This window comes from Capsicum annuum, chromosome 9 (assembly GCF_002878395.1).
Source record: "Capsicum annuum cultivar UCD-10X-F1 chromosome 9, UCD10Xv1.1, whole genome shotgun sequence".
NCBI classification, from domain to species: Eukaryota; Viridiplantae; Streptophyta; class Magnoliopsida; order Solanales; family Solanaceae; genus Capsicum; species Capsicum annuum.
The window spans coordinates 49,893,714-49,921,301 of NC_061119.1; the positions used below are offsets into that span (position 1 = coordinate 49,893,714).

The 27,588-nt window shown below is 34.2% G+C and overlaps 2 protein-coding genes across 4 annotated transcripts; one reads left to right on the forward strand and one right to left on the reverse strand.

Annotated features, from left to right (window-relative positions):
- Positions 1–353: 353 nt before the first annotated feature.
- LOC107842795 (E3 ubiquitin-protein ligase HAKAI homolog) lies at positions 354–16,818 on the forward strand. The gene is made up of 3 exons (XM_016686820.2): positions 354–858; positions 14,845–14,903; positions 15,539–16,818. The coding sequence occupies exons 1-3, from the start codon at positions 595–597 to the stop codon at positions 16,689–16,691; spliced, it is 1,476 nt and encodes a 491-aa protein (XP_016542306.1). The 5' UTR covers positions 354–594; the 3' UTR covers positions 16,692–16,818.
- A 370-nt stretch (positions 16,819–17,188) lies between these two features.
- LOC107842796 (reticulon-like protein B12) lies at positions 17,189–20,599 on the reverse strand. Of its 3 annotated transcripts, none has more exons than XM_016686821.2 (4): positions 20,041–20,599; positions 19,475–19,655; positions 17,715–17,926; positions 17,189–17,630 (listed from the first exon to the last, which is right to left on the reverse strand). In XM_016686821.2, the coding sequence occupies exons 1-4, from the start codon at positions 20,105–20,107 to the stop codon at positions 17,461–17,463; spliced, it is 630 nt and encodes a 209-aa protein (XP_016542307.1). In that variant the 5' UTR covers positions 20,108–20,599; the 3' UTR covers positions 17,189–17,460. The 3 variants fall into 3 exon arrangements, with proteins under 3 accessions (XP_016542307.1, XP_047252738.1, XP_016542308.1); XM_047396782.1 differs by having other exon boundaries at positions 19,475–19,669; positions 20,041–20,492; XM_016686822.2 differs by having other exon boundaries at positions 19,475–19,601; positions 20,041–20,476.
- Positions 20,600–27,588: the final 6,989 nt, after the last annotated feature.

Below are 27,588 nucleotides of genomic sequence, written 5' to 3' on the forward strand. Positions count from 1 at the left end.
AAAGGTAAAATTATTTCTTCATATACGCTATGGTAGGTTTTCTTCTACGTTTTCCTCTTATTTTGATTTAACTCGTCTTCTTACAATCCTTATTATTATTCTTCTATTTTTCTTTATTTCTTTTAGTTAATAATTTTAAAGTTTATATATGAATTATGCATAATCAACATTAACAATGAATTATGATTTTAATAATTTCTCATGTTTCTCTCTAATTTGATCCTATTTGCTGAACAAGAACTTAACAACCATATGCTCGTCCCACGCATAGTACAACATGATTAAAGAAAGGAAAACGTCAATAAATGTAAAACTCATAAAATGCTATTACTAATATTCAAGTAACACGTGTACTCATTTTGTATATTCTTTTAAGGAAAAATATTATATTTATTTAAACTCAATTGTTATTTTTTAATTATTTATTCTTTTATATATTTCACTTGATGAAACACACAATCTAGTTAAATAGATAGGAGTCACTTCCCTCTTTATTGAGATGGGGGGGAGAGATAATTTGGGGCGTTTAACTATTTGGATGCCCACCTTTTAACCCTAGAGCAAGCGGCCCTTGAATTCCATTTTTGGGCAAAGATGCTTCAGATCCGGCTAAGCAAACCAGCGAGTGAGAGCGGTGGAGGTGCTAAGTCTTTGCCACCTGATAATGTTACAGTTGCTTGTCCTGATCATCTTGTTTTGGCTGATCTTCCTGTAGCCAAAAGCCTTGGTACAGTAAATGCTGCTGCTGCTGCTGCATCTCTGGTTAAAACTGTTGGCCGTAGGTCGAGGAGGCAGCTTGGGGACCGAGTACATTTTTGTGTTCGGTGTGACTTTCCAATTGCTATTTATGGACGTCTGGTGAGTAGACGTATTTTTTGTGTTTTGATAGTTACAGTATTTTGTTGTTGTTAATGTTCATTTAGAAGGAGAGCTTTGGAGTAATTGGTAAAGTTGCTGCCATGTGAGAAAGAGGTTATGGGTTGAGCCGTGGAAACTGCCTCTTGCATAAATGCTGCAAGGTACTATTGTGTACAATAGACTCCTGAGGTCCGGCCCTTCTCCTGACTCGTGACTCATGCATAGTGGGAGCTTTGGTGTACAGTAGACCCTTGTGGTTTCGTCTCGGTGCCAGTTGGTGACCGAGTACATTGTTTTGTTAGGTGTGACTTTCCAATTGCTATTTATGGACGTCTGGTAAGTAGCTGTAATTAGTGTGTTCTGATTGTTGCAATATTTTATTGTTGTTAGTGTTCTTTTAGACGGGGAACCTTGGAGTAACTAGTAAAGTTGTTGTCATGTGACTAGGAGATCATGAGTTTAAGCTGTGAAAATGTCCTTTTGCAGAAATGCAATATGACTCTGTATAATAGATCCTTGTGGTCCGGTCTTTCGCCAGACCCGTGCATAGTGGGAGATTTAGTGCACCGACTTGCGCTATTGTTGCTCTATTGTTACTTTAAATAGTTGTTATGTTTTCCTTACTGTCGTTTTATTTTCTATACCTACTTTTAATTGTTGTACTCGAGACGAGATAATTCAGGAAACAGAGCAGTAGGTAGAGGTAAGGTTGGGTATAGTGTTGTTATATTCCTATATCCTATTGTTACTAGTCAATACTCAATAATGATTTTTTCCACCAACAAATAAGAAATCAAATGTGTATTTAGTATGAAGGAAATATTTTTCATGGATAATTTTTTTTTGGAAAAAAGGTGGTTTCTTCCTTATTTTTTAGTGTTTGGTAGGTAAGCGAAAAGATGTTATTTCAAGAGCATTTATGTGTACTCTAGTAAAAACTATAGAGATGGGAGGGGGTGAGCTGAAGGGTCTCGAGTAGGGTTGTGTATTGGACGGTTCCGTTTGGTTTTGAAAATTATTGATTCTACTTATTGGTTATCGGTTTGTAGACATGCTAAATCATTAAAGAACTGTTAAGATATCTATTAATCGGTTATTGAGCATTATCGGTTCGATTATCGGGTTATCATTAAGATCTCACACACAAAATTTCATAAGTCATAAGCATGTTTAGCTAGAAAAAATTGGGTACAAAGAAAAAGAGCAGATAGAACTAGCCCAACTAAAGCAACCAAATTTAATTTAGATTTGAATGATATTCCCCTTACTTTTTATCGACACTCGATTCATCTTCTTGCTAGGATACTTTACATATTGAAGGTAAAATCATAATTTAAAAAATTACTATCGGGCTATCGGTTCACCCGTTAAAAAATTGGTCAACTCGAGAACCAAACCAATAACTCAATAATTTGGGATGATAAATCGGTAATGAAACTTTTGAACCATAACCCGAAGCATTAATCAATAACTCAATCTGCACATCCGTAATCTCGAGGGTGGAGAGGGTAGGATGGTTAAGGGGTATGGGTTGGGAGCGTTGGGTGGGAGGATACAACAAACATAGAATGTCACTTATAGAACTTGTTTTCCCTACTTGAGTTAAAGAAGTTATTTTTCTCATTTCGAAGAAACTTGTTTTCCTATAGAAAATGTTTTTCAGAAACTTTTTCCAGCCAAACATGGGAAATAAGAAAACATTTTTTGAAAAGATGTTTTCCGTCGTACCAAAGACATCCCGGGACTAGGCTACTTGTTGGTTGTTGCTACGGATTAGAGTAGAAGGTTAATAGGAAGCAGGTCGTTGTCTTATTGTCCGTTCATAGGAGTAGTTGTAGTGTTGCTCTTATAGTTTCTTATCCTTTAATTTCTATTACTATTCGATGTTGTTCCTTGTACCGTGATTGTCGTGTTGTTTTGTTGTAGTGTTTTTCTGGTACTATCCAATGTTGTTACTTTTTTTTTGAGTTAAGGTAACTTTGAATTTACACAAAATATTCATCATCCAAAAAATGATGAATTGGAAACTAACACCCCACAGAGTGGTGGACACACCCCATAAGGGTACTTCTACAAGTTTCCTATGAAATCAACTAATTCCACTGTCTCCCCTGCCAAATCTTGTTTGCACCGAAAAATAAAAAGCTAATACATTTTATCTTGATCCTTTGAATGCTGATTCCTTGCCCTTCAAAGCACCTATCATTTCTTTCTCTCCACAAGGTCCACCAAACACATACTGGTATAGTCTTCCACCAATCTGCTGTTCTCCCTCTGTTTCCTATTCCTGTGCAGCTTTCTAGAAGTTCCAAAGATGCCTTAGGCATCACCCAGTTAATTCCAAGAACGCATAAAAACATGTTCCACAAACTTGTGGCTGCGCTACAATGTAGGAATAGATGATTGTTCTCTTCTACTTCCTGCTCACACATGAAGCATCTAGCACATATTTCCCATCCTCTTTTTTGTAGTGCCTCATGGGTGAGGCAAGCTTTCCAACACTCTAGTCAAATGAAGCATGAAACTTTGGAGGACTTTTGGTCTTCCAAATTGTTTTCCAGGGCCATGTGTCAGTCACTGTGTGATTAAAGTTTAGTTCCCATTAGCAAGACTTTACTGTGAACATGCCTTCAATGTGGAGTTTCCAGTTTAGCATATCCGACCTCATAGACATATCCTGGAATGCATTCAGGGGTTTTATTAGGTTTGCTACTTCTCCGATTTCCCAATCATTAAGTGCTCTCCTGGACATTAGATTCCATCCTTGTAGACTCAATAACTGTGAGACAGTAGAACTACTTTGCAAGCTCAAAGTGCACCCAAAGGTGCGACCTAGTGGTTCAATGAAGTTGGGTTGAGCACCATGAGGTCTCAGGTTCAATTCCCAATAGAGACAAACATTAGGTGATTTCTTCCCATCTATTCTAGCCTTGGTGGACATAGTTACCTGATATCAATTGCTGGTGGAAGCTGGCAGGTATCTTGTGGAATTAGTCGAGGTGCGCGCAAGTTGGGCCGGACACCACGGTTATCAAGAAAAAAAAATGTGGGAAAACATTTCTCAAGCTATCTTCCCCTAACCAATTATCATTCGAGAAATCAGTTTTCAATCCATTGCTCACCCTGATAGAGATATTGTTGTTGAATTGTGGCCAGAGCCTTCTTACTGTCTTCCACATACTACACCCAAAAGTACCAACAACCTCCTCAGTTGTCCACTGGTTAAGAAGACCATATTTTCCTGCTATATATCTTCTCCACAACGCCCCATCCTCTATGCTAAATCTCCATAACCATTTCTGTAGAAGGCTACTATTTTGATTGCCAAGGTTCTTCAAACCAAGGCCTCCCTGATTTCTGCTAAGAGTAAGGGTATCCCATTTCACCAAATTGTAGCCTTTTTTTTCCTTATTTCTTTGCCAAATGAAGGATCTTCTCAGTCTATTGATCTTCTTTTCAATGCTTTTGGGAATAGGGAATAGGGAATAGGGAATAGGCTCATCATGTAGGTTGGGAGACCATCAAGCACTGGTTTGGCTAAGGTCAACCTACCACCCAGGGATAAGCACCGACTCTTCCACTTTGACAATTTCTTTTCACATTTCTCTGCCACCTCATTCCACACCTCCAGCTCTTTGTGTTTTTCCACCTAATGGCATTCGTAGATACTTTGTTGGTAAAGAACCAACCTAACATCCCAAATTCTCAGCCAGACAGTGTAAGTTATCGGGCTGGTTGATATGAAAAAGCTGACTTTTCAACTAGTTGATGTGGAGTCCTGAGATTCCTTAAAAAGTTGTTAGGATTGCCCTTAAATGTCTGATCTGTAGCACCTCTACCTCGCAGAAAACAAGAGCATCATCCACATAAAAAAAGATGTGCAATTTCTAGATTTTCTCCCCTTCCAGTTCGGGGACTAAAACCTTTTATCCAGACATTTGCTTTTGCTTTTGCTTTCTTGAACATATGATTGAGACCTTCCATAGCAATTAGGAACAAAAAGAGAGACATAGGATCTCCTTGCCTAAGACCTCTATATGATTGGAAAAAACCTTCAGTCTTATCATTAATATTGAGGGAAAATTTCACATTTGAAATGCAAAACCTGATCCAGCAGATCCATGTACCACCAAAGCCCATGTCTTATAGAATTTTAAGAAGGAAATTCCAATTGACATGCTCATAGGCTTTCTCAATATCTTGCTTGCACAAAATTCCTGGTTTCTTCTGTTTCAACCGGGAGTCTACCAGCTCGTTGGCCAATAGTGTTGTGTCCATTATTTTCCTACCTTTCAAAAAAGCCATCTGATGCTCATCCACAGCTTTCCTATCACTTTCTTTAGCCTTTCAGTTAACAGCTTAGAGATGATTTTGTAGACCCCACCTAAAACTGATTGGTCTGAAGTCGTTTAACTCCACCGCTCCAAGCTTCTTTGGGATGAAAGCTATGAAACTGACATTAAAGGATTTATCAAATACACTCCTTTGGTGGAAGTTCTGAATGGTTTGCATCAAATCTTTGGTGGAAGTTCTGAATGGTTTGCATCAAATCTTCTTTCAGTGTATCCCAACAAGACTTAAAGAAACACATTGTAAAACCATCAGCACCAGGTGCTTTATCTCCATCGCAGTGCTTTAAGATCTGTAGTACCTCTGTTTCTGTGAACAGTCTCATTCATTTTCTTCCATATTTATCGTTGGACAGTCTCCCAAATGAAAATCTGGTCTCCAAGGTTCAGGCTTCGAGTATAAAATGGAGTAGAAATCTATCATGGCCTCTTTGATGTCTCTTGGCTCATGTATCTTCTCCCCACTTACCATCAACCTGTCAATTGTATTAAATCTCCTGTGAGTTTTGTTTTGTTATTATCTGTTTTTTCTTGTACTTCCATTACTTCTTGTTCAAGACTGCTTTGGATTATTTTTTCTTGAGCCGAGGGTCGATCGGAAACAACCTCTCTACCTCTAAGGTAGGGGTAAGGTTTGCGTATAATCTACCTTCCCCAGACTAGACTACACTGGGTATATTGTTGTTGTGATAGATGAAGTAAGAAAATTTCATTAAGGGTATTTCTGTTTCGTGTTAATTTTTTTTTATTGATGACATCCGGTGGATGCAGAAATCAAAAGTATATATAACTAGGAAATTAAGACTGCTCCATACACAGAGATTAGACTAAAAGGATAGGGAGCTTGAAAAATCTAAGAGGCGCTCTTGGGAGCCAACCAGCATAGAATTGTTCCAACTGAATAAGTTTAAAATACACCTAGCTTTTTCAGAGTGCATGGAAGTGATACACCATCAAAACATCGTCGATTCCTTTTTGTCCATATACACCAAAATATACTGGTTTATATCATTGACCAGATTGCCTTTTTTTTTTTCATCAACTTTTCAAAAGCTCCGGCTCACATAGGCATCCTATTGTATGTCACATAACCCGATAAAGTCCCAAAATAGAGGAAAATGTTCCAAATTTCTGCAACTACAGGCAGTGTACGAAGAGGTGTTTGTTGATCTCCAGATTGATGGGTCATGTAACATGTATCACCATCTGTATATTCCTCCTGCTAACGTTATCCTTTGGCAGGCTTGCTGCCCAGGGGAGCTGTTAGGATCTTTGGGGAAGGGTCGATTCACGAGGCGATATATAAATTCAGCACGTTAAAGGGAGGCTGAAACCTTAGAGTTCAATGGAAGAGAGAACTCCAGTCTCTTGCTTTTTGCTAAAATACGACTTATCGGTTTGTTGTTCAAAATCCCCTTCTAATAGGATTCATATTACAACAATAGTCTAATCCTTATGAAAGTAGGAAACATAAAACCCTATTCTAGAGAGTCTAATCCTCATGAAAGTAGGAAACGTAAAATCCTATTCTAGAATAATAAATAAAGATACTTAAAATAATTATTAAATACTTAATTAATCGACTTCCACACATCCATAACAGGAGCATTTTAGTTTAGTACTAGTTTTATATTTACCCTTACAAACCTTGTCTCCGGGGCCATTGCCCAGCATTCCCAATCTGAGTTAGTGAATATATGTTGCCTGCCTTCACTGTGAATACCCCTTTTTTTGTGTTGCCCCAACTTATACCATCTTTTGTGTGGTTACGGAAAGTGAAGGACTGCAGTCTTTGTGACAAAATCAAGAGTTTATTTAGTTCCCAGTCTTGAAAGTTCCTTCTAAACTGTAGATCCGATTCTAGATTTCATCTGTGCAATGAAGGAATCAACATTTGGGGTAGTTTGAAGTAAATTTGGAAAATCTAGCATCAGATGTGATCTATGGAGCCATGGCTCTTTACAAATTTTGATATGATTTTCCCAAACCCACCTTGTATGTGATATTCTAAGAGAAATCTCCCCATAATTTCTTGATGTACTTCCATAATCCAAAACCACGAGGGGCCTAGATAATTTAGTACACCACTTTTTTTGTGAGCCATGTTTTTCTCTGACCACTTGCTTCTGAAGAGCATCGTCACTTTGTTCGTATCTCCATAGCCACTTCATTAATACGCATTTGTTGTGAGTTGTAAGATCTTTGATTCCCAAGCCTCCTACCTGTTTTGGCATCGTGGAAGTTACGTATTTATTACGTTGAATTTGTGCCCCTTACTGTTGCCTTCCCAAAAGAATGGTCTCTTGATTTTGTCTAATTGTTGCACCACCATTTTTGGTTTTGGAACGAGTGACATCAGATGTGTACGGATACTATCTAATTCACAGTTGATCTCAGTGAGTCTTCCTCCCATTGGTAAGTATTGCAGTTGTCAAGTAGCCATTTTTTTCTCAACCTTGTCAATGACTCCATTTTATGTCTCTACATATTTGAGTTTGGTCCCTAACGGCATCCCCGTGTAAGTTGTTGGTAAATGACCAGCGCTGCAACAAATATTTCCTACCAGTTCCACCAATTTGGGAACATCAGTGACATGACATCATGTGCATTTGAGCATATTAATCTGTAATTCAGAGAGAGCTTTAATAGAGACAGGGTGAGGTTGAAATATAAAATATGTGATCTCTCATCACCACAAAGATGAGAGCATCATCAGCATAAAGTTATATGACACCTCCACAGTGAAGTTGAATCCAACTTCAAATCCTTTGATTGCTGATGTTCTCTGGCTTATTCCGTAAAAATATGCTGTGCCGCTCCTAAGCCAAAATGAAGAGAAAAATTGATAACCCTTCCCTGTGCCCTTTTGTGGTGAGAAGAATCCCGTATGTTTCCCATTCACAATCATTTAGTATTTGACTGCGGTGAGCAAAATCTCATCCATATAACCCATCTTTCTCCAAAGCCCATTTAATTTTGCACACTCAACCAGTAGGATCAGTTAGCTTGATCAAAAGCCCTTTCAAACAACAAGTTTGCATAGAATTTTTTTGTTCTACTCAAGCACGTCATTTGCAATCAGTGCTGCATCAATGATAGTATGACTTGAATGAGAGCACTTTGGTATCCTAAGACTAGTAGGTCAATGACCTTTTTCGGTATCTCTGTTAGGAGCTTTGCAGCTATCTTATATAAACTACCAATCACACTAATAGGTCTTTAGTGTCTGAGTTCAATTGTATCTTTCCCTTTAAGTGCAATGAAGGTAGTATAACTGAACCTAACCACCCTGTAGTTTTGATGGAAGTGGTTTAATGCCCTCGTTACTTCCTTTGCTGATCACCTTTGCCTTTGGGAGGAAAACCAGGGTGTATCCATTTAGTCCTGGGGCCTTGTCAGAGGTACATGAGGTAATGTTTGTTGGGACCTCTTTCTCAAATGCACTTCCCCCATTTTATCTTGTCTTTATCCTCTGTAATTTCATCCCTTATCATCAGTTTGTCAATGCAATTGCTCCTACTATGAGACTTTGCAGTTCATTGGAAGTATTTGGTGTTCCAATTGCAGTCCTTAAGCCATAGACATTTTGTATTCTGTCTCCATGAGACTACTTCAATCTTGGCCAGCTGCTGCTGATGTTTCCAGCTTTAATGTCGCCGCCTTATTTTTTTTAAATCTTGGGATTGGGTTCTCTTTTAGCAATTTGTTCTAGGTTGAAAGTTCATCTAAGGCTTTGCCTCTCTGTGTTACCATACCAAACTTATCCCTGTTTCAGCTTGTTAAATTTTCTTAAGGAGTCTTAACTTCTAGTCTCTGGATTAAGATAAAGCCTGGATTGCTAGTCCTAAAAAAATCTGAACTGTGGATTGCCAGTGATATTGTAGTCTGCCACCACCCTTTAACCATGTCTAAAAACCTTAATTTGTAGCCACATGTTTTCAAACTTGAAGTAGAGGGATTATGCCCCACTTGTGGTATTACACTGGGTATGTCATTGTTGTAAGTAGGGGTGTTCATAGGTCGGTTTGGGTCGGTTATTGGTCAAAACCATAACCAAACCAACTTAGTCGGTTTTTAAATTTCTAAAATCAAATCAAACCAACACAAAAAAATAACCGTCGGTTTGGTTCTTATCGGTTTAGTTCCGTTCGGTTTGGTTCGGTTTTTCGGTTTATAATTTTAGTTAATGATAAAAGTTGAAATTTTTCTTAAAAAAATTCAATCCAACATATGAGATGTCAACCGAGTGTTGTTTCTCAACCTTGAAACTAAGATGTCAATTTAGTGTTATACTTAGTCAAAGCCATGAACAACACCATACAAACGCTCCTACAAAAGTATTTAGAAACTAAATATAAGAGAATGATATGATAAGCCCCCCAAAAAGGTAAACACATAATTTTTTTGCTCAATAGGGACCAAAGAGAAAGTTCAAAACAAGTGATTAACTATAGTCTAATAAAACTCACCTTTAAAATCCCATAGACAACAAGATAATTTTCACAATTAATATAATTTTCACAATTAGTATCATTTGCCATTCAAAGTGCAAAAATCATATAGAATCTCATAACATACCATCAACTAGATGGAGACATATACTAAAAGTGCTATGACTCTATGTTGCTCGGACTCTTCAAAATTGTCATCAGGTGTGTGTCGGATCCTTCAAAAGTAGTGCATTTTTGAAAGATCCGACACGGGTGCGGCAACGTTTTTGGAGAGTCCGAGCAACTTAGCTATGACTAAAGTTAAATTCATGATTAAAATTTAAAATATAAAAAATATTTATATTTTATTTATGAATAATATATAAATAATTTATATATGCATATGTATGTGTATACATATATAAATATAATTTTTATCGGTTCGTTTTGGTTATTTTGTCGGTTATTTTAGAGTAAAACCAAAACCAAACCACATAAGTATCGGTTTTAAAAATTTAAAACCAAACCAAACCTAACCAAATGTCGGTTTTTTTAATTGGTTTAGTTCGCGGTTCGGTTTGGTTTTTAACCAAACCGTGAACACCCCTAGTTGTAAGTAAGGAGGATTATGATCAAACTCACTACTTCCCAGGTTTATGGGTTTATGATCAGAGACGACTCTAGAAAAAACAAGTTGATTAACAACTTTGAAATGTTCATTTCATCTGGTGAGATCAGAAATTTGTCTATGTAAGAAGCCTGGGTAAAATCTTCTCCCTTGGACCAAGTGTAGATAGCCCTCCAAAGTGGCAGGTTGATGATGCCCAGATCATGCATTATATTTGAGAAGCCTTGCATAGCCCTGGATCTCCTTATACAATTGTATTTTTCACGTTGACATATAAACATTAGAAACCCCTCCCATAACCCAATTTCTTTCCAGATACCTCTGAGCGCAGCCAATTCGTCCCAAGATTCGGCTGTTTCCCTGTTTGTGCGAGGCCGTAGACCTTATGAAGCACTCCCAAATATCTTCATTCAAACTTTCCAGCATACATGACATAACATAGTTTCCTTGTTATATATCCATACAGTCCCACTGTCTACTGTCCCTTGTTACTATAATTCCTCCTTTGGTAGCACACTCTTCTAGTTTAGCCCAATTAACTCATCTGTTAACCCAAATGTGATGTATTAAACCGGATGTCCATACCTCAGGTTTTGTTTCTTGATGGTGTGTGATGTCAACTTTCCAATTGCAAATCAAAGATTTAAGAATCTCTCTTTTGATCCACTCGTTCACCCCCCTCAAGCTCCAGCTTAATATCTTAAGTTTCATCCTAAGAATGCTTTTTGGTGCCTGCCCTTGTTTTTCTACCTCACTCCACGTCTCCCATCATAATTTCTACCACATTTGAGTCTGTTCTGGTCAGTTTCCCCTTTTGGTTGTCCTTGCGAATTTAATGGCAAATTTGTCCTTGTTAACCATGTCAAGCATTTCATGCTCAAAACCAACTAAATTGAAGACTCTGTGTATGCTTTAACCATCACCAAGTTTGTCCAATTTGAAGTTCAGTAACAGCCAGATTGTGGACAAGTTGAGAAGTTTGGCCTTCTTTGTACCAAGGTAGAGAAAAAAAAAATTTGTTGAGTGTGTGAGAAAAGAGGTTAGAGCCTTAATATCTGATGAGAGGAGGCATCACTAACATTGAAGGTTGGTTTATCATGATTCTTCTGTTGAGACACCTGCCTCAGCATCTGGGTAGGAGGAGCTGACATTGGTGTTTAAAGGAGCTAAGTCTGAAATTGAAGGAATAATTTGTTTGAGTGATATTATTGTTGAAAGTTCGCGGGTTTCTTGAGATAGAACCTCAAGCCTATTATGGGATTGTGGGTCAGTACATGGGCCTTTGGCTTTTCAGATCTGGATCTGTTTAGCAGGTCTTTTCCTTTTCTTGGGCTTGTGTTATAATTACTTTTGTCTAAGCTTTGGTCCAAATCAATAACCAAAGGTTTGATTGGCCCCTTCCCTTCCAAATTTGAAACATTCACATGAGGAGCTATGTGAGTAGTGCTAGATGACACATGGTTTATCATTGGTTGGCTCAAGAAGAAAGACCATCATGCATCACCTTTCCACATGTTGCCATCAGTTTCACCTGCTCTCCCTTCCTTTTTCAGTCGATTTGTGTCTCACATGTTCATTGGCGACAATGATGCCATCTGAACACCAGTCATCCAATTCTATTTCCAGATTGCTAGGATTGAAATTAAGACGTCTATCAATAGAGATTCTGGCCCAGAAGAAGTGAGTTCTACTTTTTGTATCTTCATCAATGGCTATGGAACATTCACAGAGTTCACCTATGTTCGAAAATTGTTGAGAGTCCAAGCATGGAGTGGGATGCCGTAACCTTCATCTACCTATGCTCTTTCCTTAGTTCTATGAGTTCCAGCCCCCCCACCAGCGACCACCATTCCAGGGTTAATTGTCTTCCATTTCAAATCCAATCACTTGCTTTAACTCGCACTGTCTCTTTTATCGAAGGATGTTCAGAATGGAACAAATTGTGGTTTATGGGAGTGATCTGGAGTCCTGCTAACCTTCCACCTCATAACAAACCATTTCTGGATTACCTCTGATTTGGACTTGAAGTCTTCATTGAAATGGACTAAGAGGCACTTGATTAGAGTTGGTCTTTGCTGCTCTGTTCCTGATTTTGATGCCACTAGTACCAACTTTGCCTTTCGGATTTCCTCCCGTAGCCACTAGTAAACTCTGCTATTTTGCTGTAGGATTTAGAAGGCTGATCGTGAAGATTGAATCTGGGATTGAAGGACTCCCCTAAAAATCAAAGAATTCTCGTTAATGTCTAGCCAGCCTATGCTGATACCAACTTCTGGGATGATAACAGATGATCTATGGTTCCCCCAGCCATGCTTCATTTCTTACAGATCTGCCGTAGTTGTTAAACTTCTGAAATGCTCTGTAGTTGTACGCTTGTATTTTCCGACCCCATATCCTACACAAATTCCTTGTACCCAGCGGAAACTTGTTTGGGTGCATCACATATCCATCTGAGGTTGTTTTCATCTATTGTCTGGCTACTTGTGATGTCTTGTGAAACACTTGTCATGTTCAATAAGCATGAACCATGTATCATAATCTTCACCTAAGTTGCATGGACGGGTATCCGAGACGGGTGCGGATCCGAGAATCGGATTCATCAAAATTTAAATTTTAAGATTCTTGGGTGCGAATCCGAGTATGGATACGGGTGCGGGGATTCGGCTAAAAAAATCAAATATTATAAATATAGAGTTACTTTTTAATATTATAAATATAAAGATATTCTAACTCCTAAAAAATATCCCTTAGTTTCCCTACTTTTAAGGTAACTTTTTTTGGTTACTTTTTCAATTAGGAGTAGACTATACTTGTATTTTTGGGAAACGGGAAACAAACAGGCAACATATAATTTTTTACTATGTTAATATAAAATTCTAAGTTAATATATTATTTTTAGGTCTAGTCCATAAAAATAGTAAACATCGTATAGCAATTGAAAACTAAAGCTAAATTACTACTTTTATATTTTTTTTAAAAAAAAATTATTGCTACTTTTTGTATCTCTTGTGTGTTTCTTGGAGTATCTTGCTTATGGTATTATTGGATATGCTAATTTCTATTGTATCTTGATCTTTTCCTGTTCCTACTAGTACTATACCCTATCTTGTATCTTGTTCTTTTACTATTCCTAATATTACTATTCCTTATCGTAGAATGTTTTATTTTGAGCCGGGGGTCTATCTGAAACAACCTCTCTATCTCACATTTGAAGTAGTGGTATGGACTGCGTACACTTACCCTCCCTAGACCCCACTTGGTGGAAATATACTGGGTATGTTGTTGCATAATTATTAAAAAATAAAACTCACTGACTAGATCCAACCACGCCTCTCTCTTTCTTCCCAATGAAAGAATCAATTTCCAACGACAACAATTACAGTAGCCGGAATTCTCCCTTCCGATGATGACATCAGTCGCCGACTTTCTCCTTTCCTCCGATGACGGCAATTAGAGTTGCCGGAATTCCCCCTTCCGTCGACAATAACAATTACAGTCGCGGGTTTTCTCCCTTCTCCCGATGGCAACAATTACAGTCGCCGGTCTTTCTCCCTTTGGGCACTGACAATAAACTTTGTTCTTGATATTGGGTCAATGTCTCGGGATTCGTTTGACCAAATCTGAGACGCACCCGGCGCCCGCACCAGCATCAACGAGTCCGCGCAACATAGATCTTCACTATACCAACAAATTCAAATGATTTCTCATCAGACATTGTAATTTATCAGCCATCACTGGACAAATAAAACAGATCAGAAAAAGCCATGAGAAAGTTAAAATGGAAAAGTGAAAGAGAAAAAGTGGGGTATCGAAGAAAGAAGTCAAACTTCTTTAACCCAAAAAAAGGACTAAAGTGGCCACTTTTTTGGTACTATACTAAGTTCGGTTATTGTTATGAGGCTCTTAAATTTAGCACTATTTGATACCTCCCTCATGCCGTCACTTGATTGAGAAACTATTTTGCTTGTAAATTACTAAATCCTTTACATAATATCTTTTATATGATTCATTCAAAAAAATATCTTTTATATGATCGGCTGATCTGAAGTAGCGCCCAAATATGAATTTTGAACTTCAACTCTATCTGAATTAATCCCCCTTCACAAATAATTGATTTCCTATTATTTTATTATGTATGTCATATATTCAAGCCTTCGAAACAACCTCTGGCAGAAATGCAAGGTAAGACTGAGTACGGTAGACCCTTGTGGTCGGGCCCTCCCGGACCCTGCGCATAGCGAGAGCTTTATTGCACCAGGCTGCCCTTTTTTTAATATATTGCAGAACTTGTTTTTGTTTAACAGATAATGCATTTATTGAATATGTGTCCCGTTGCATGAACTAACTGGTTAATACTTTTCCTATTATCTTGTGTGTAATGTGGTAACTCTGGCAGAACTTGTTCGTGTTACTACGAAATGGCTGAAGGTCATACAGTAGGTTATGCTTTTGAAAGCTGGTGTATGACTTTGGATGGCATTATAAATGTTATGAACTGTTGGAAAATGTTCTCACCTTCATGTTTACTTCTCTCAACTACATTTCAAGTCAAAATGATTTTTACCATCTCTTTTTGCAGAACCCATGTGATCATGCCTTCTGTTTAGATTGTTCCAGGAGTGACTCTCTCTGCTACCTGTAAGCATATATCCTGTTTCTCCACTTGTAATAGTAAATATTATCATTTATTTAGGATATGAAATTATAAACTATGTATCAATATTATTGTGGACATCTCACATGTAAAGCTGGCAAGAATAAAAGTGTTTTATAGGAGATATGCTGCTGGTAGCAATTTGGGGTACTATAAGGTCTATTTTAGCTCGACTCTTCCACTTAAACCTGAATTTCACATTGATATTTTGTCAGGTCGTGTTTCAGTATCAATTATCTTTTGTTAGACCTGAATTTTCCTTTTTTCTGTCTCAGTGATTTTTTAGTCTAATCCTACCTCAACTTGGGTTAGTTGTTGAAATACCATTTTATTAGAAATTCTCTTCCAAGTTGCGAGATATTGATCCTATCAAGAGCTTCATCAGCCCTTGTTATGGCAGATGGTTGATATTAATTGACTGGAAAATTTGGAATCTCATCAAGAGTGTTTGAGATTGTCAGGATGAGCATTATTTAGATAATTGTTACGCATTCTTATTCAACTGTTATTGCTACTTCATTGTTTGCGAGTAAACTAGTTTGTTTGGCTTTACCTGTTCCATACATGTTTCACTGATCTATTATGGAATCTGACCTACAGTTTTCCTTTTTAAATTCAGCTGCGATGAACGCATTCAGAAGATTCAGACAATTAAAATGTTGGAAGGGATCTATGTATGTGCAGCTCCTCATTGTCTCAAGTCCTTCCTGAAGCAGACTGAATTTGAATCTCATATTCATGAGAACCACAGTGATCTCCTTCATCAAGAAAAAGATGCAAATGTTTCAGAATCTGCTAGTGCTAGAAAACCTGCAGCATCTGAATCTACAGTGCAAGCACCACCTAGGCCCATATTTTCTCCTAGTTCAGGTTCCCAGGGACATGATCGTGAAGACAAAGCTCATAGTTCTCAAATTAGAGACCAACAACCTCCTAGGCCTGTTATACAACAAAAGCCACCTTTCACTGGTTCAGTCCAAAATCATCCACTAGAGCAACAGTCTGATAGTAACCCCCCTCCAGGCTTTGAAAGGCCTGGCATGCAGAATCGGTTACCTCAGCAAGGTTTTGATGCACAGGGTTCATTGCGGCCAGACCCAGGTCACTTTCCAGACAAGCAGCAAGGGATTATAGGGAGTTCCCCGTTTCCTGAATATCCAATGCACATGCCCCAACCTCATGGCTTTGCGGTGCCTATGAGTTCGAATCCAGGTTTGGCTCCTCAATTTGGTTATCCTCAGTTTTCACCTGATGGAGCCCAACCATTTTATGGTGCTGTTTCATTTGAGATGCCTAGGGCAGACTCAACTCCTGATATGGGATCAGAACAAGGGTCTTTGCTGGGTTTTCCACCTGGTGCTGCAGGAAGTATGAATTTTCCAGAGAATTACCCTCGGCAATGGAATATGGGGCAGCCGGTTGGGCAGTTTGAGCCCACTGCAGTTCAACCTCCTGCCGATCCCCAAGGAAGAGCAGTCTTTTTCCAAGGTGACTATGGAAGGAATGCAGGTGTAATGTCCTCAAACCTGCCACCTCCGCCTTCAGCCAACAGAGGATGGGAAGGTGGACAGACTAGTAATTCAATGGACAACAGAGATAGCAAAGGTATAGTGATGCCACAACCTATGACCCTCCCACCGCCCCCACCTTTACCTCATCACATGTCACAACTCCAGAGAGGGGGCAGACACTACGGCGATACAAGTCATGATGGACAGGGTTATGGTTGGCAACACGAGAAGCGTGATAGTTTCGGAAGCAGTCAGGACTAGTTATGTTCTTATTGTTCCTTGTGTCTTTTTGTAAGAACAGCTTATTTTGTGTTGCCTACAGCGTAGTTTATTTTCTTAAACTACCAACGTTTTTTGTGAAAGCTGAAACGTTAAGACTTCCCTGATATACCCAGCTTCTTGTTCATACAGTAAAAATCTCTGTAGCATGGATCTCATTTCTTTTGAGGAGTTGCTCAACATTCTGCAGCTTCTAAATCGAGGCCAGCAATTACATATTTGAACTGTTTTACTTAGCATCCAGGCATTGTCACAACAACAAACCCAATGTATTCCTACAAATGTATTCCTACAAATGTATTCCTACAAAGTGAGGTCTGAGGAGGGTAAGATGTACGCAGTCCATCAGGAATAATTTATTAGTTCAATTATACATATCTAGTTGGCAAATCATGTTACCAGCTTACAACTTGGTTAGGACCGTACAATAGTTTGCTTTGCAAGAAGTGGATTTACAGAAATGAATTGATCTACCATGCTTCAATCCAAATAAGTCTTCCGTATCCATTTGACAAAAAAAAAGCACAGGCTTCTTCGTAAGAACTTGTCTTAGTTCCAATTCAATACATTGATGTACACAACACATATTATGTGCAAATTACAATCTCTCATATCTCGGTGCCCCTCGGAGCACTTGCTCTCCATTCACTTCCTGTGAGCAAGCGAAAGAAACTAAGATATATAACAAAAAGGCTATCGAAACCACAAACCCCAAAACAACCTAAAACTTGATACAACAGAGAAAACTGGATTAGCTTAATTTCTTTTCTTCCAAATTAAACCTTGGAACCTTGCTAACACACACTGCATCAAATTTATAATGCAACTGCCGCAATTTCCTGTATGCCATTAACACATATGTATCAACTCGGTCTTCATACTTCTCGTAGAGTGCCGGAACTGTAAGAACAATCACAAGACCTGTGAAGAAAAAGAACCTGAAAGTCAGTTTCTCTCGTCAAGAACGCTTCATTTCCAGAACTAAGAATAATGGGATTAACTTACTAGTGTAGCCCAATGTGAGGAAATCAGTCAAGCTCCCAAGTACAGATATCAGAAGCAGCCCGCCAGACACCTTAACAAACATATCTGTGTCCTTCCCAAGGGCAATATTCTCAGAGACCGACAGTAACATGTTTATGTGACTGCGGATGAAACAAGCTGCTTGATTTACCATTTCTTCAGAGAGATACAAATGCGGCAGGGGTGGAGCTGGTCTGTTGCAATTTTTGGACAAGGTTCAATTACCCAAAAAAAAAACAAAAAAAACTCAAGAAGGTTCATTAGTAGATAAGTTGATAATAATATCATGAACTACTGTTCTGGATGGCACTAAAAGGTCTCAAGATAACATAATTTAACAATGAAAAAATCTACTAAACATCATGGTTAGAAACCTCCCTATGCTACCAGATCATGGTTGAGGTCTTGACGATTATCTCATTGAATCGGCAAGTTGATGACTTTCTTTGCAAGACATTTTCCCATTCCCATCCTTGTTTATTGTGTGTTTCTTTTTTCTTTTTACCCTTGGTGCATGGGTCATCTTGTGCTCCTTGGCTATTTTAACGGGTACCTGCTACCTCCCCAGCACAGGTACCAAGTAACTCCATTCAACAAGGCTTGAACGGATGGGAAGAAATCACCTACTGTTTTGTTTTTTATGTGTATTATATTTGCTTCTTTCCATCAAAGATCAGTAAACACTACCAACATCTATAATATTTTATAAGATATTGAACTAGCAGCTGATTTTTCTGTGGAAAGCCGTTCTATATACAGTACTAAGGAATTATAAATTTCTTCGCACATCATTGGCCTTGAAACTGTTGGAAAATAGAGTTCCCACATGTATAGCATGTTTTATAAGGGGTTTAGTGCTTCACACAGGATAATTTTAGAAAGGGGACTGGGGAATTATATCATAACGTGTGCTACATGTATGAGAAACGACTTGGGAGTGTAAATCATTTTCTCTTCAACTACCGAGTGGTCTTTGAGAGTTGGGTATGCTTCCGTGTCTTGTTGGAGTAAAAGAGATGACACCAATGTCCCTGAAACAACTATTATGCTGTTGGAAGAGGTGAAAAGTGAAGAAAAGCACAAGAACGTCCAGAGTCCAGACACTTTTCACTATGCACTTCTTGGGTCATCTGAGAAAGAGAGAAATCCCGAAAGCTCTGATGGCAGGAAAAAACCTATTGTTTTAAATACTTGCGTTTACAGATTTTATCATTTGTCTCATTTTAAGTAATTACAGGATATGTATTGACGGATTTAGTTTGATCTTTGCACTTTGAAGAGAGAATCAAAAAACGACGTTGTCAAGATAATGAAAGTTTTTCTAACTTCCAGACAATGTAAATATCATTTTGGTATGCCAATCACTTGCTTCCTTCCCTTATCCAAGTAATAAAAGTATCTAAAAAGCAAATGAATATATTGTGTTTCTGGATAAGAACCTGTCAAATATGGCAGGAACTGAACGCCTCTCATAGAGATTGACATACTTTAAAGCTGCGTGAAAGTCTAACCCAAATTGCCGTAGCTTGAGGGACCCCCATATTTTCAACAAAATTACTTATAACAATGCTATTGCATACGTTAAACCAAGTAACCATAGATCATCAAAACTGTATATAACAACTGAGAGATTCGATGCGAGATCAATAGATCCATTCACTTTTGCTATTCTCATTAAACCACAGACAACTAACTGAACAAAACCAAATCACAAAAAGCATCTGCATAAGATTGTTGGTTACCTGTTAAGGATTGCAGCTGATTTAGCCCACAGAAACAAAATGGTGAACAGCAGAAAGAAAACACTTGAGACTAGTGATAGAAGTGTATAACCAGATATCTCAAAGACCACCCAAGCAAACAATGTTCCTACAAGAATTCCCACCGTCACATCTTTTTGCCTCCATAGAACTACATCAGCAACTGTTTCAAACAAACTACAACTGGATCAAACACCAAAAAAATGACCAAGAAAGCCCTTCACATCACAGGAACAAATTTCTATTACAAACAGTTAGTTGACCAATATCCATATGGAAAATCTTAATATCCATAAGGGTCGATTCCCACCTTCCCAACGCCACCACACACACACCAAAAAGGAAAAAAAAGCCAATATCCATAAGGGAAATCTTAATAGCTCAACTGGTTACCAATAATCCATAAAAAAATCATCAATCCATATCAAAAACTCATTTGCATTTGTGATAAACATGTAAGAACAATTCCAGATAAACCAAATTATGAACCTAAATTCTTCATCAAAAAAGCAGTGACATAATCAAGAATTTGCATTAACTGGACTTACCAAAACATCCTCCAAGGATCTGATGAAGACTTCTCTGCCTATTAAACAATTTATCAGATGAACCCATTTTTCAACAATCAATAAAAACCAAGAAAAACCCAACTCCAAGAACTCAAATAAAAACAACCTCTACAACACAATAGAAAAAAAGCCCAAAACTTCGGTAACTTAATTCAAAATTTGTGTATACTTCTTGACCAAGAATCAATCTATTCCCTTCTTAGTTAGATAACAAAATGAATGAATTTTGAGATATGGTATTAGTGACACCAAGAATCAATCTTTTTCCAGCCTAAAAGCATGAAAACATACTCATGACATTATTTTTGCACTATTTTTTCAACCCCAAAAGTAGAAAAGTGGGGGCCGACTGATTCAAGAAATGTTGCCTTTGGAAATTGATTTTGGGAAGTGAAATAAAAAAATTAAGTGAAATGTGTAGACAGAGACATTGGGCAAATTAATCAAGGTTACAAAAATATTTTAAAATAAGAAAAAGAGTAGAGATGATAATTTTAAAATAAGTGTTAACGCATTAATTTTAAAATTCTTATGTTTTATTATTTAGATAAATATTTCTACCCTATATTTATACAAAGATCCTATGCCATCACCATCACTCCTCTTCCACATCTTTTTATTGTCGCCCGCCGCCTCCTCCTCTTCCTCCACTATCACCATCGCTACCATTATCACCTCTTTCAGATTCACCATTATTTTCTCCCTCTACATAATTATCGCTTATTTTTTTTCTCCTCTACCACCATTACTATCAACACCACAACAAATGTCATCTTCTTATTCGGCATCACCACTAGCACCATCACCTCCATTTTTATCATAAATATCACTTTTTCGTGGGCTCCTCCTCCAATTATATTTTTTTTCAGAAATTAAGTAAGTATTAAAGTTGATGCAGCAACAGTCGAAGTTGCTGCAACAACTTCGATAGTTGCTACAGCAATTTCGATAATTGCTGTAATATAATAACTAATAGTAGTTGTTGCAACAATTACTGTAATTGCTGAATTTACTAAATTATTTTTTTTATTTATTTTTAAAAGAAATCAAAAAAAAAAATTTCAAACTTTTTAATTTTTTTTTTAAAATAATCCATGAAAATTAAAAAAGAAAGAATAAAATAAAAAGAAAAAGAAAAAGAAGAAAAGAAAATGAAAGAAGAGGAAAATTTATAGAGAGAGAAAAATAAGAAGAAGATGGGAGAAAGAAAAAGAAAAGAAAGATTGAAAGATAAGAAAATGAGGGAAACTCTAAAATTTGAAATTTGAAGTTGGAGGACATTTTAAAAAATTATTTTTTTTTAAAAAAAATTACATTTTACATCTCAATTAACTTAATCACAATTTAAATAAAACTTTAACCTTAAGTGATCAAAATTATCACCATTTTTAATTGAAAAATGATCTATTACCCCCAACATTTAGTCGAAATTCAACTACATACTTATACTTTGCGGGAGTTCTATGACCCCTCTAAACTATTTTAAAGTGAAATTATTACCTCCCTGAACGCTGACATGACAAGAAAGTGTGTTTCACTCTCTTTAAAAAGAGTGAGAACGAAGTTTTTTTATTAAAAAATTATTTTTAATATTTCTTTATTTTCTTTATTCATTTCTAATTATTCTTTTTCTTTATGGATTTTCTTTCTTTCTTTCTTTCTCTTCTTCTTCTTCTTTTCTTCTTCTTCTTCTTTCTTACAAACAATAACATCCAAGAACTCATTAATGACATCCAAAATTAATTTATCATTTTCTTCATATTCAAGCACAAAATCAATTGATTTCGACTTCAAATCCGTCGAAAATTTTAAAATGGATATTGTTCATTGTTTTCAACTTCAAAATTGTCGAAAATTTTAAAATCGATATTGTCCATCATTTACGACTTCAAAGTCGTCGTAAATTTTAAAATAGGTATTGTCCATTATTTTCGACTTGAAGGTCGTTGAAAATTTTAAAATTCTTTAGTGTTTCTGATTTTAAGGTTACTGAAAATTTTAAATTCGGTATTGTTCATTATTTCCGGCTTCAAGGTCGTCGAAAATTTTGAAATTGATATTCTTCGTTGTTTTCGAATTTAAGATCATCGGAAATTTAAAAATTGATATTGTTCATTGTTTTCCACTTCAAGGTTGTCGAAAATTTTAAATTCAATGTTGTTTATTATTTCCGACTATAAGATCATCAAAAATTTCAAAATCGATATTGTCCCCTTCAAGGTCGTCGAAATTTTCAAAATTCTCTATTGTTTCCGACTTTAAGGTGATCGAAAATTTTAAATTCTATATTGTTCAATTTTTTCGGCTTCAAGGTCGTTGAAAATTTTAAAATTGATATTTTTCATTGTTTTCAGATTTAAGATCATCGAAAATTTAATAATTATATGGTCATTATTTCCCACTTCAAGGTTGTCAGAAATTTTCAAATTCGATGTTATTTATTATTTTTGACTTCAAGATCATTGAAAATTTTAAATTCGGTATTGTTTATTATTTTCCACTTCAAGGTCGTCGAAAAATTATTTGCATAGAAGTAGGAATAATAAAGTTTGAAAAGAAAAAGAGATGAAAAGTAATGGTGAAAAAAATAATGATGAAAAAATGATGAAAAATAATAAAAAGTGAAAAATGGAAAAGAAAGTGAATAAAAATTAATTTTAAACAAAAAAACACGTGTCAAAATGTTGTTGGCGCGTGCATCACACCTTATCTAAAATGACTGATTGTCAGGTTTTTGGAATAATAATTCCACTTTAAAATAGTTTAGGGGTCATAGGACCCTGCAATATATAAGTGTGTAGTTGGATTTGGAGTAAAGGTTGAGGATTTTTTTAAACCATTTTTTCTTTTTAATTTAAAGATTTTTTTTGTCATCCCTGCTTAGTTTTCTCAAGACATTCCTCTCCTGTATATCACAGCTAAGCATGTCATCATGTGGGGCTGTTGATAATGTTTTCTTTTGCCTTTGTAATAGTTTTTGGAATTTAAGTCTTTCTAATACTTACTTTTCAACTGGAAATTTTGGTAGTCAATAGTCTGGGTATTGAATATGGTTAAGTGGACGGGCTTCCTAAATCGTGAGTATGAAAAATTCTTAATTGGAAAAGCTATTCAAATAAATTTTATTTGATGTGAATTTAAATTAATCGAATTTTAATACATATTAAATATGGAATGAGACTCCAAAAACATAAAAGGAATAATTTAAGTAAAAAAAAAAGTTCTAACATAAAAGTAGAGTTAATTTTCTTAATAAAAATAGATTTTATCTATAATCTATATCTATAATTTATAATATATTAAAAGTGTAAAGACCTTTAGAAAAATGATTTGAACTTTTTAACCTTTATTAAAGTTCTTTTCTTTAGACAAAACCTCCTTTTCACAATTTTCCTCAAATTATTATTATTTAATTATTATTAATATTAGGACTTTAAAATTAAGTAAAGTCCTTATTTGAGTTAGGAAAGAAATTATAATATTTAACAGTTCTAAGTCAATTCAAATTTTACCTTTTATGTAATTTTTTAATAAATTAAATAAATAAAAAAATATTGATTTGAATTAAAAGGACACAAAAAAGGTCCGGAGAAAAAAAGAGAACAAAGAAAAGAGGAAAAAGAAATAACTTATATAAATGGAAAGAGAACTAATTTGAATTGAAAAGAAACAACAAAAAAAACAAGAGGTAGAAGAAGGAAAAAAGAATGGAAAAACAAGAAAATTAAACCTAAAATATAATTAGAGATTATTTTACTTTTAGTCGAATTCCTAAATTTATGGTAATATTTTACTAAAGAAAATTAAACTTGAAAGAAATATTATATAAAAGAGTTTCTATATAAGGTAAAGTTCTAATTTTTTTTTTAATTATTTAGTTATTATTAATATAAGGACTTTAAAATTAAACAAAGTCTTTATTTGAGTTAGAAAAGAAATTATAATATTTAACAATTCTAAATAAATTCAAATCTTACCTTATATATAATTTGTTAGTAAATTAAGTAAATAAAAAAATATTTAATTGAATTAAAAGGACACAAAAAAGGTCCGGAGAAAAAAAGGGAACAAAGAATAGAGGAAAAAGAAAAAGAAATAACTTATATAAATGGAAAGAGAACTAATTTTCATTTGAAAAGAAACAACGAAAAAAAACCAAGAGGTAGAAGAAGGAAAAAAGAAGGGAAAAACAAGAAAATTAAACCTAAAATATAATTAGAGATTTTTTTACTTTTAGCCGAATTCCTAAATTTATGGCAATATTTTATTAAAGAAAATTCAACTTGAAAGAAATATTATATAAAAAAATTTCTATATAAGGTACAGTTCTAATATTTTTTTTTTATTATGATTTAGTTATTATTAATATTAGGACTTTAAAATTAAGTAAAGTCCTTATTTGAGTTAGGAAAGAAATTATAATATTTAACAGTTCTAAGTCAATTCAAATTTTACCTTTTATGTAATTTTTTAATAAATTAAATAAATAAAAAAATATTAATTTGAATTAAAAGGACACAAAAAAAGGTCCGGAGAAAAAAAGGGAACAAAGAATAGAGGAAAAAGAAAAAGAAATAACTTATATAAATGGAAAGAGAACTAATTTGAATTGAAAAGAAACAACGAAAAAAAACCAAGAGGTAGAATAAGGAAAAAAGAAGGGAAAAACAAGAAAATTAAACCTAAAATATAATTAGAGATTTTTTTACTTTTAGCCGAATTCCTAAATTTATGGCAATATTTTATTAAAGAAAATTCAACTTGAAAGAAATATTATATAAAAAAATTTCTATATAAGGTAAAGTTCTATTTTTTTTTAATTATGATTTAGTTATTATTAATATTAGGACTTTAAAATTAAGTAAAGTCTTTATTTAAGTTAGGAAAGAAATTATAATATTTAACAATTCTTAATCAATACAAATTTTACCTTTTATGTAATTTGATAATAAATTAAATAAATAAAAAAATATTGATTTGAATTAAAAGGACACAAAAAAGGTCCGGAGAAAAAAAGAGAACAAAGAAAAGAGGAAAAAGAAATAACTTATATAAATGGAAAGAGAACTAATTTGAATTGAAAAGAAACAACAAAAAAAAAAAACAAGAGGTAGAAGAAGGAAAAAAGAAGGGAAAAATAAGAAAATTAAACCTAAATAATAATTAGAGATTTTTTTACTTTTACCCGAATTCCTAAATTTATGGCAATATTTTATTAAAGAAAATTCAACTTCAAAGAAATATTATATAAAAGAGTTTCTATATAAGGTAAAGTTCTAAATTTTTTTTATTATTGTTTAGTTATTATTAATATAAGGACTTTAAAATTAAGTGAAGTCCTTATTTGAGTTAGAAAAGAAATTATAATATTTAACAATTCTAAATCAATTCAAATCTTACCTTATATATAAGTTGTTAACAAATTAAATAAATACAAAAATATTTAATTGAATTAAAAGGACACAAAAAAGGTCCGGAGAAAAAAGGGAACAAAGAAAAGAGGAAAAAGAAAAAGAAAAAGAAATAACTTATATAAATGGAAAGAGAACTAATTTGAATTGATAAAAGAAACAAACAAAAAAAAAAGTGGTAGGAAAAGGAAAAAAAAGGGAAAAAAAGAAAATTAAACCTAAAATATAATTAAAGATTTTCTACTTTTAGCCAAATTCCTAAATTTATGGCAATATTTTACTAAAGAAAATTCAACTTGAAAGAAATTATTATATAAAAGAGTTTCTATATAAGGTAAAGTTCTAAATTTTTTATTATTATTTAGTTATTATTAATATTAGGACTTTAAAATTAAGTCCTTATTTGAGTTAGGAAAGAAATTATAATATTTAACTGTTCTAAATCAATTCAAATCTTACCTTTAATATAATTTGTTAATAAATTAAATAAACAAAAAAATATTGATTTGAATTAAAAGGAAACAAAAGAGGTCCGGAGAAAAAAAGGGAACAAAGAAAAGAGGAAAAAGAAAAAGAAATAACTTATATAAATGGAAAGAGAACTAATTTGTATTGAAAAGAAACAACAACAACAACAAAAAAAAAAACGAGTGGTAGAAAAAGAAAAAAAGAAGGGAAAAAAGAAAATTAAACCTAAAATATAATTAAAGATTTTCTACTTTTAGTCGAATTTCTAAATTTATGGTAATATTTTACTAAAGAAAATTCAACTTAAAAGAAATTATTATATAAAAGATTTTCTATATAGGGTAAACTTTTAATTTTTTTTGAAAAAATTGATGGAACTATTTTACATAAAATAGATTTAGAGTCCTAAAAGAAGAAGAAAAAGAATTCTTTCAAAAACTAAGTTGGCGTGACTTTTTTCCAATTAAAAAAGGGTAATGGACTTTTTCAAGAAAAAAAGTATTGTATCAATTTGGTTAGAACTATTATTTTTCGTTATAATATTTTGATATAGTAGTTCTTTTATATATATATATATATATATATATATATATATATTTTCAATTTTAGAAGTTCTTTTTTAGGTTTATACATATATTTTATTTGGGTAGTAAAATTTTGTGATCGTAGTTTTATTATAATTGGGTAACTTTATGTTTTTTTTTTATTTTAAATTTCTATTTATATTACGTTTTAATTTTATTGGTCATAAATAACAAATCATCTTTTTATGTTTGTAGATAGTTTTGTTATTGGATCTCTAATATAACACATTGGTTTAATTTTCATGTTTTGAATTTTGTTTTCTATTACGTTGGTTTTATTGATCAAGAATGACGAAACATTTTTTTTCATGATTCTTTTCTATTACATTGGGTTTATTGATCAGGAATAACAAGCTTTTGTTATTGAATAACTTTGTGGTTTCTCCTCAAATACTAAGTTTATGATTTTTTTGTGTAAATATTTGGTTTAATTGTATTGTTTTAATATCTTTATTATCATATTATTTTGTTTGTAGTTTACAGGTGGTATATAAATGTCGGCCGACTTTCAAATTTTTTTTTGGTAAAGGTTATGTTTAATTGTATTGTTCTGATATCTGTACTTTGTGAATTTCTTTTTTCGTGTAAAGGTTAGGTTTGATTGTATTATTTTGATAGCTCTATTATTGTATTATGTTGTTATAGTTGACAGGCAGTAGATGAATGTCGATCGACTATTTCAATTCTCTTTGAGAATTTTTTCTTGTAAATGTTAGGTTTAATTAAATAACTTTTTCATCTTTACATGTTCAAAAGATGTTGAATTTAATTATTGTATTCTTCTTTATTATTTAAATAATATCTTATTTAGTGTAACGCTTGTACTCATTAAAATGAGGTACACGCGCGAGTCGCATATACCTAAACTAGTTAATACAAATATAAGACACTCTTTTGTTTTATTTTAATTTGGCGCGATTTTAAAATTTTTAAATTTTAAATTAGAGATATATTAAATGTAAATACCTTTAATTTTGAAATTTCAAACATGTCATATGAAAAGATACATTATTTTTTAATAGACTAAAGAAAATAAACAAATTATAATAAAATAATAATAATTG

Excerpts from the sequence above, each read along its gene's own strand:
- LOC107842795 (XM_016686820.2), top strand. The coding sequence starts at position 595 with ATGCTTCAGATCCGGCTAAGCAAACCAGCGAGTGAGAGCGGTGGAGGT. Across the intron at positions 859-14,844 it reads TTGCTATTTATGGACGTCTG|AACCCATGTGATCATGCCTT; the intron begins GTGAGTAGACGT and ends CTCTTTTTGCAG. Across the intron at positions 14,904-15,538 it reads AGTGACTCTCTCTGCTACCT|CTGCGATGAACGCATTCAGA; the intron begins GTAAGCATATAT and ends TTTTAAATTCAG.
- LOC107842796 (XM_016686821.2), bottom strand. The coding sequence starts at position 20,107 with ATGGGTTCATCTGATAAATTGTTTAATAGGCAGAGAAGTCTTCATCAG. Across the intron at positions 17,927-19,474 it reads TCAGCTGCAATCCTTAACAG|ACCAGCTCCACCCCTGCCGC; the intron begins GTAACCAACAAT and ends AAATTGCAACAG. Across the intron at positions 17,631-17,714 it reads CCTCACATTGGGCTACACTA|GTCTTGTGATTGTTCTTACA; the intron begins GTAAGTTAATCC and ends TTTTCTTCACAG.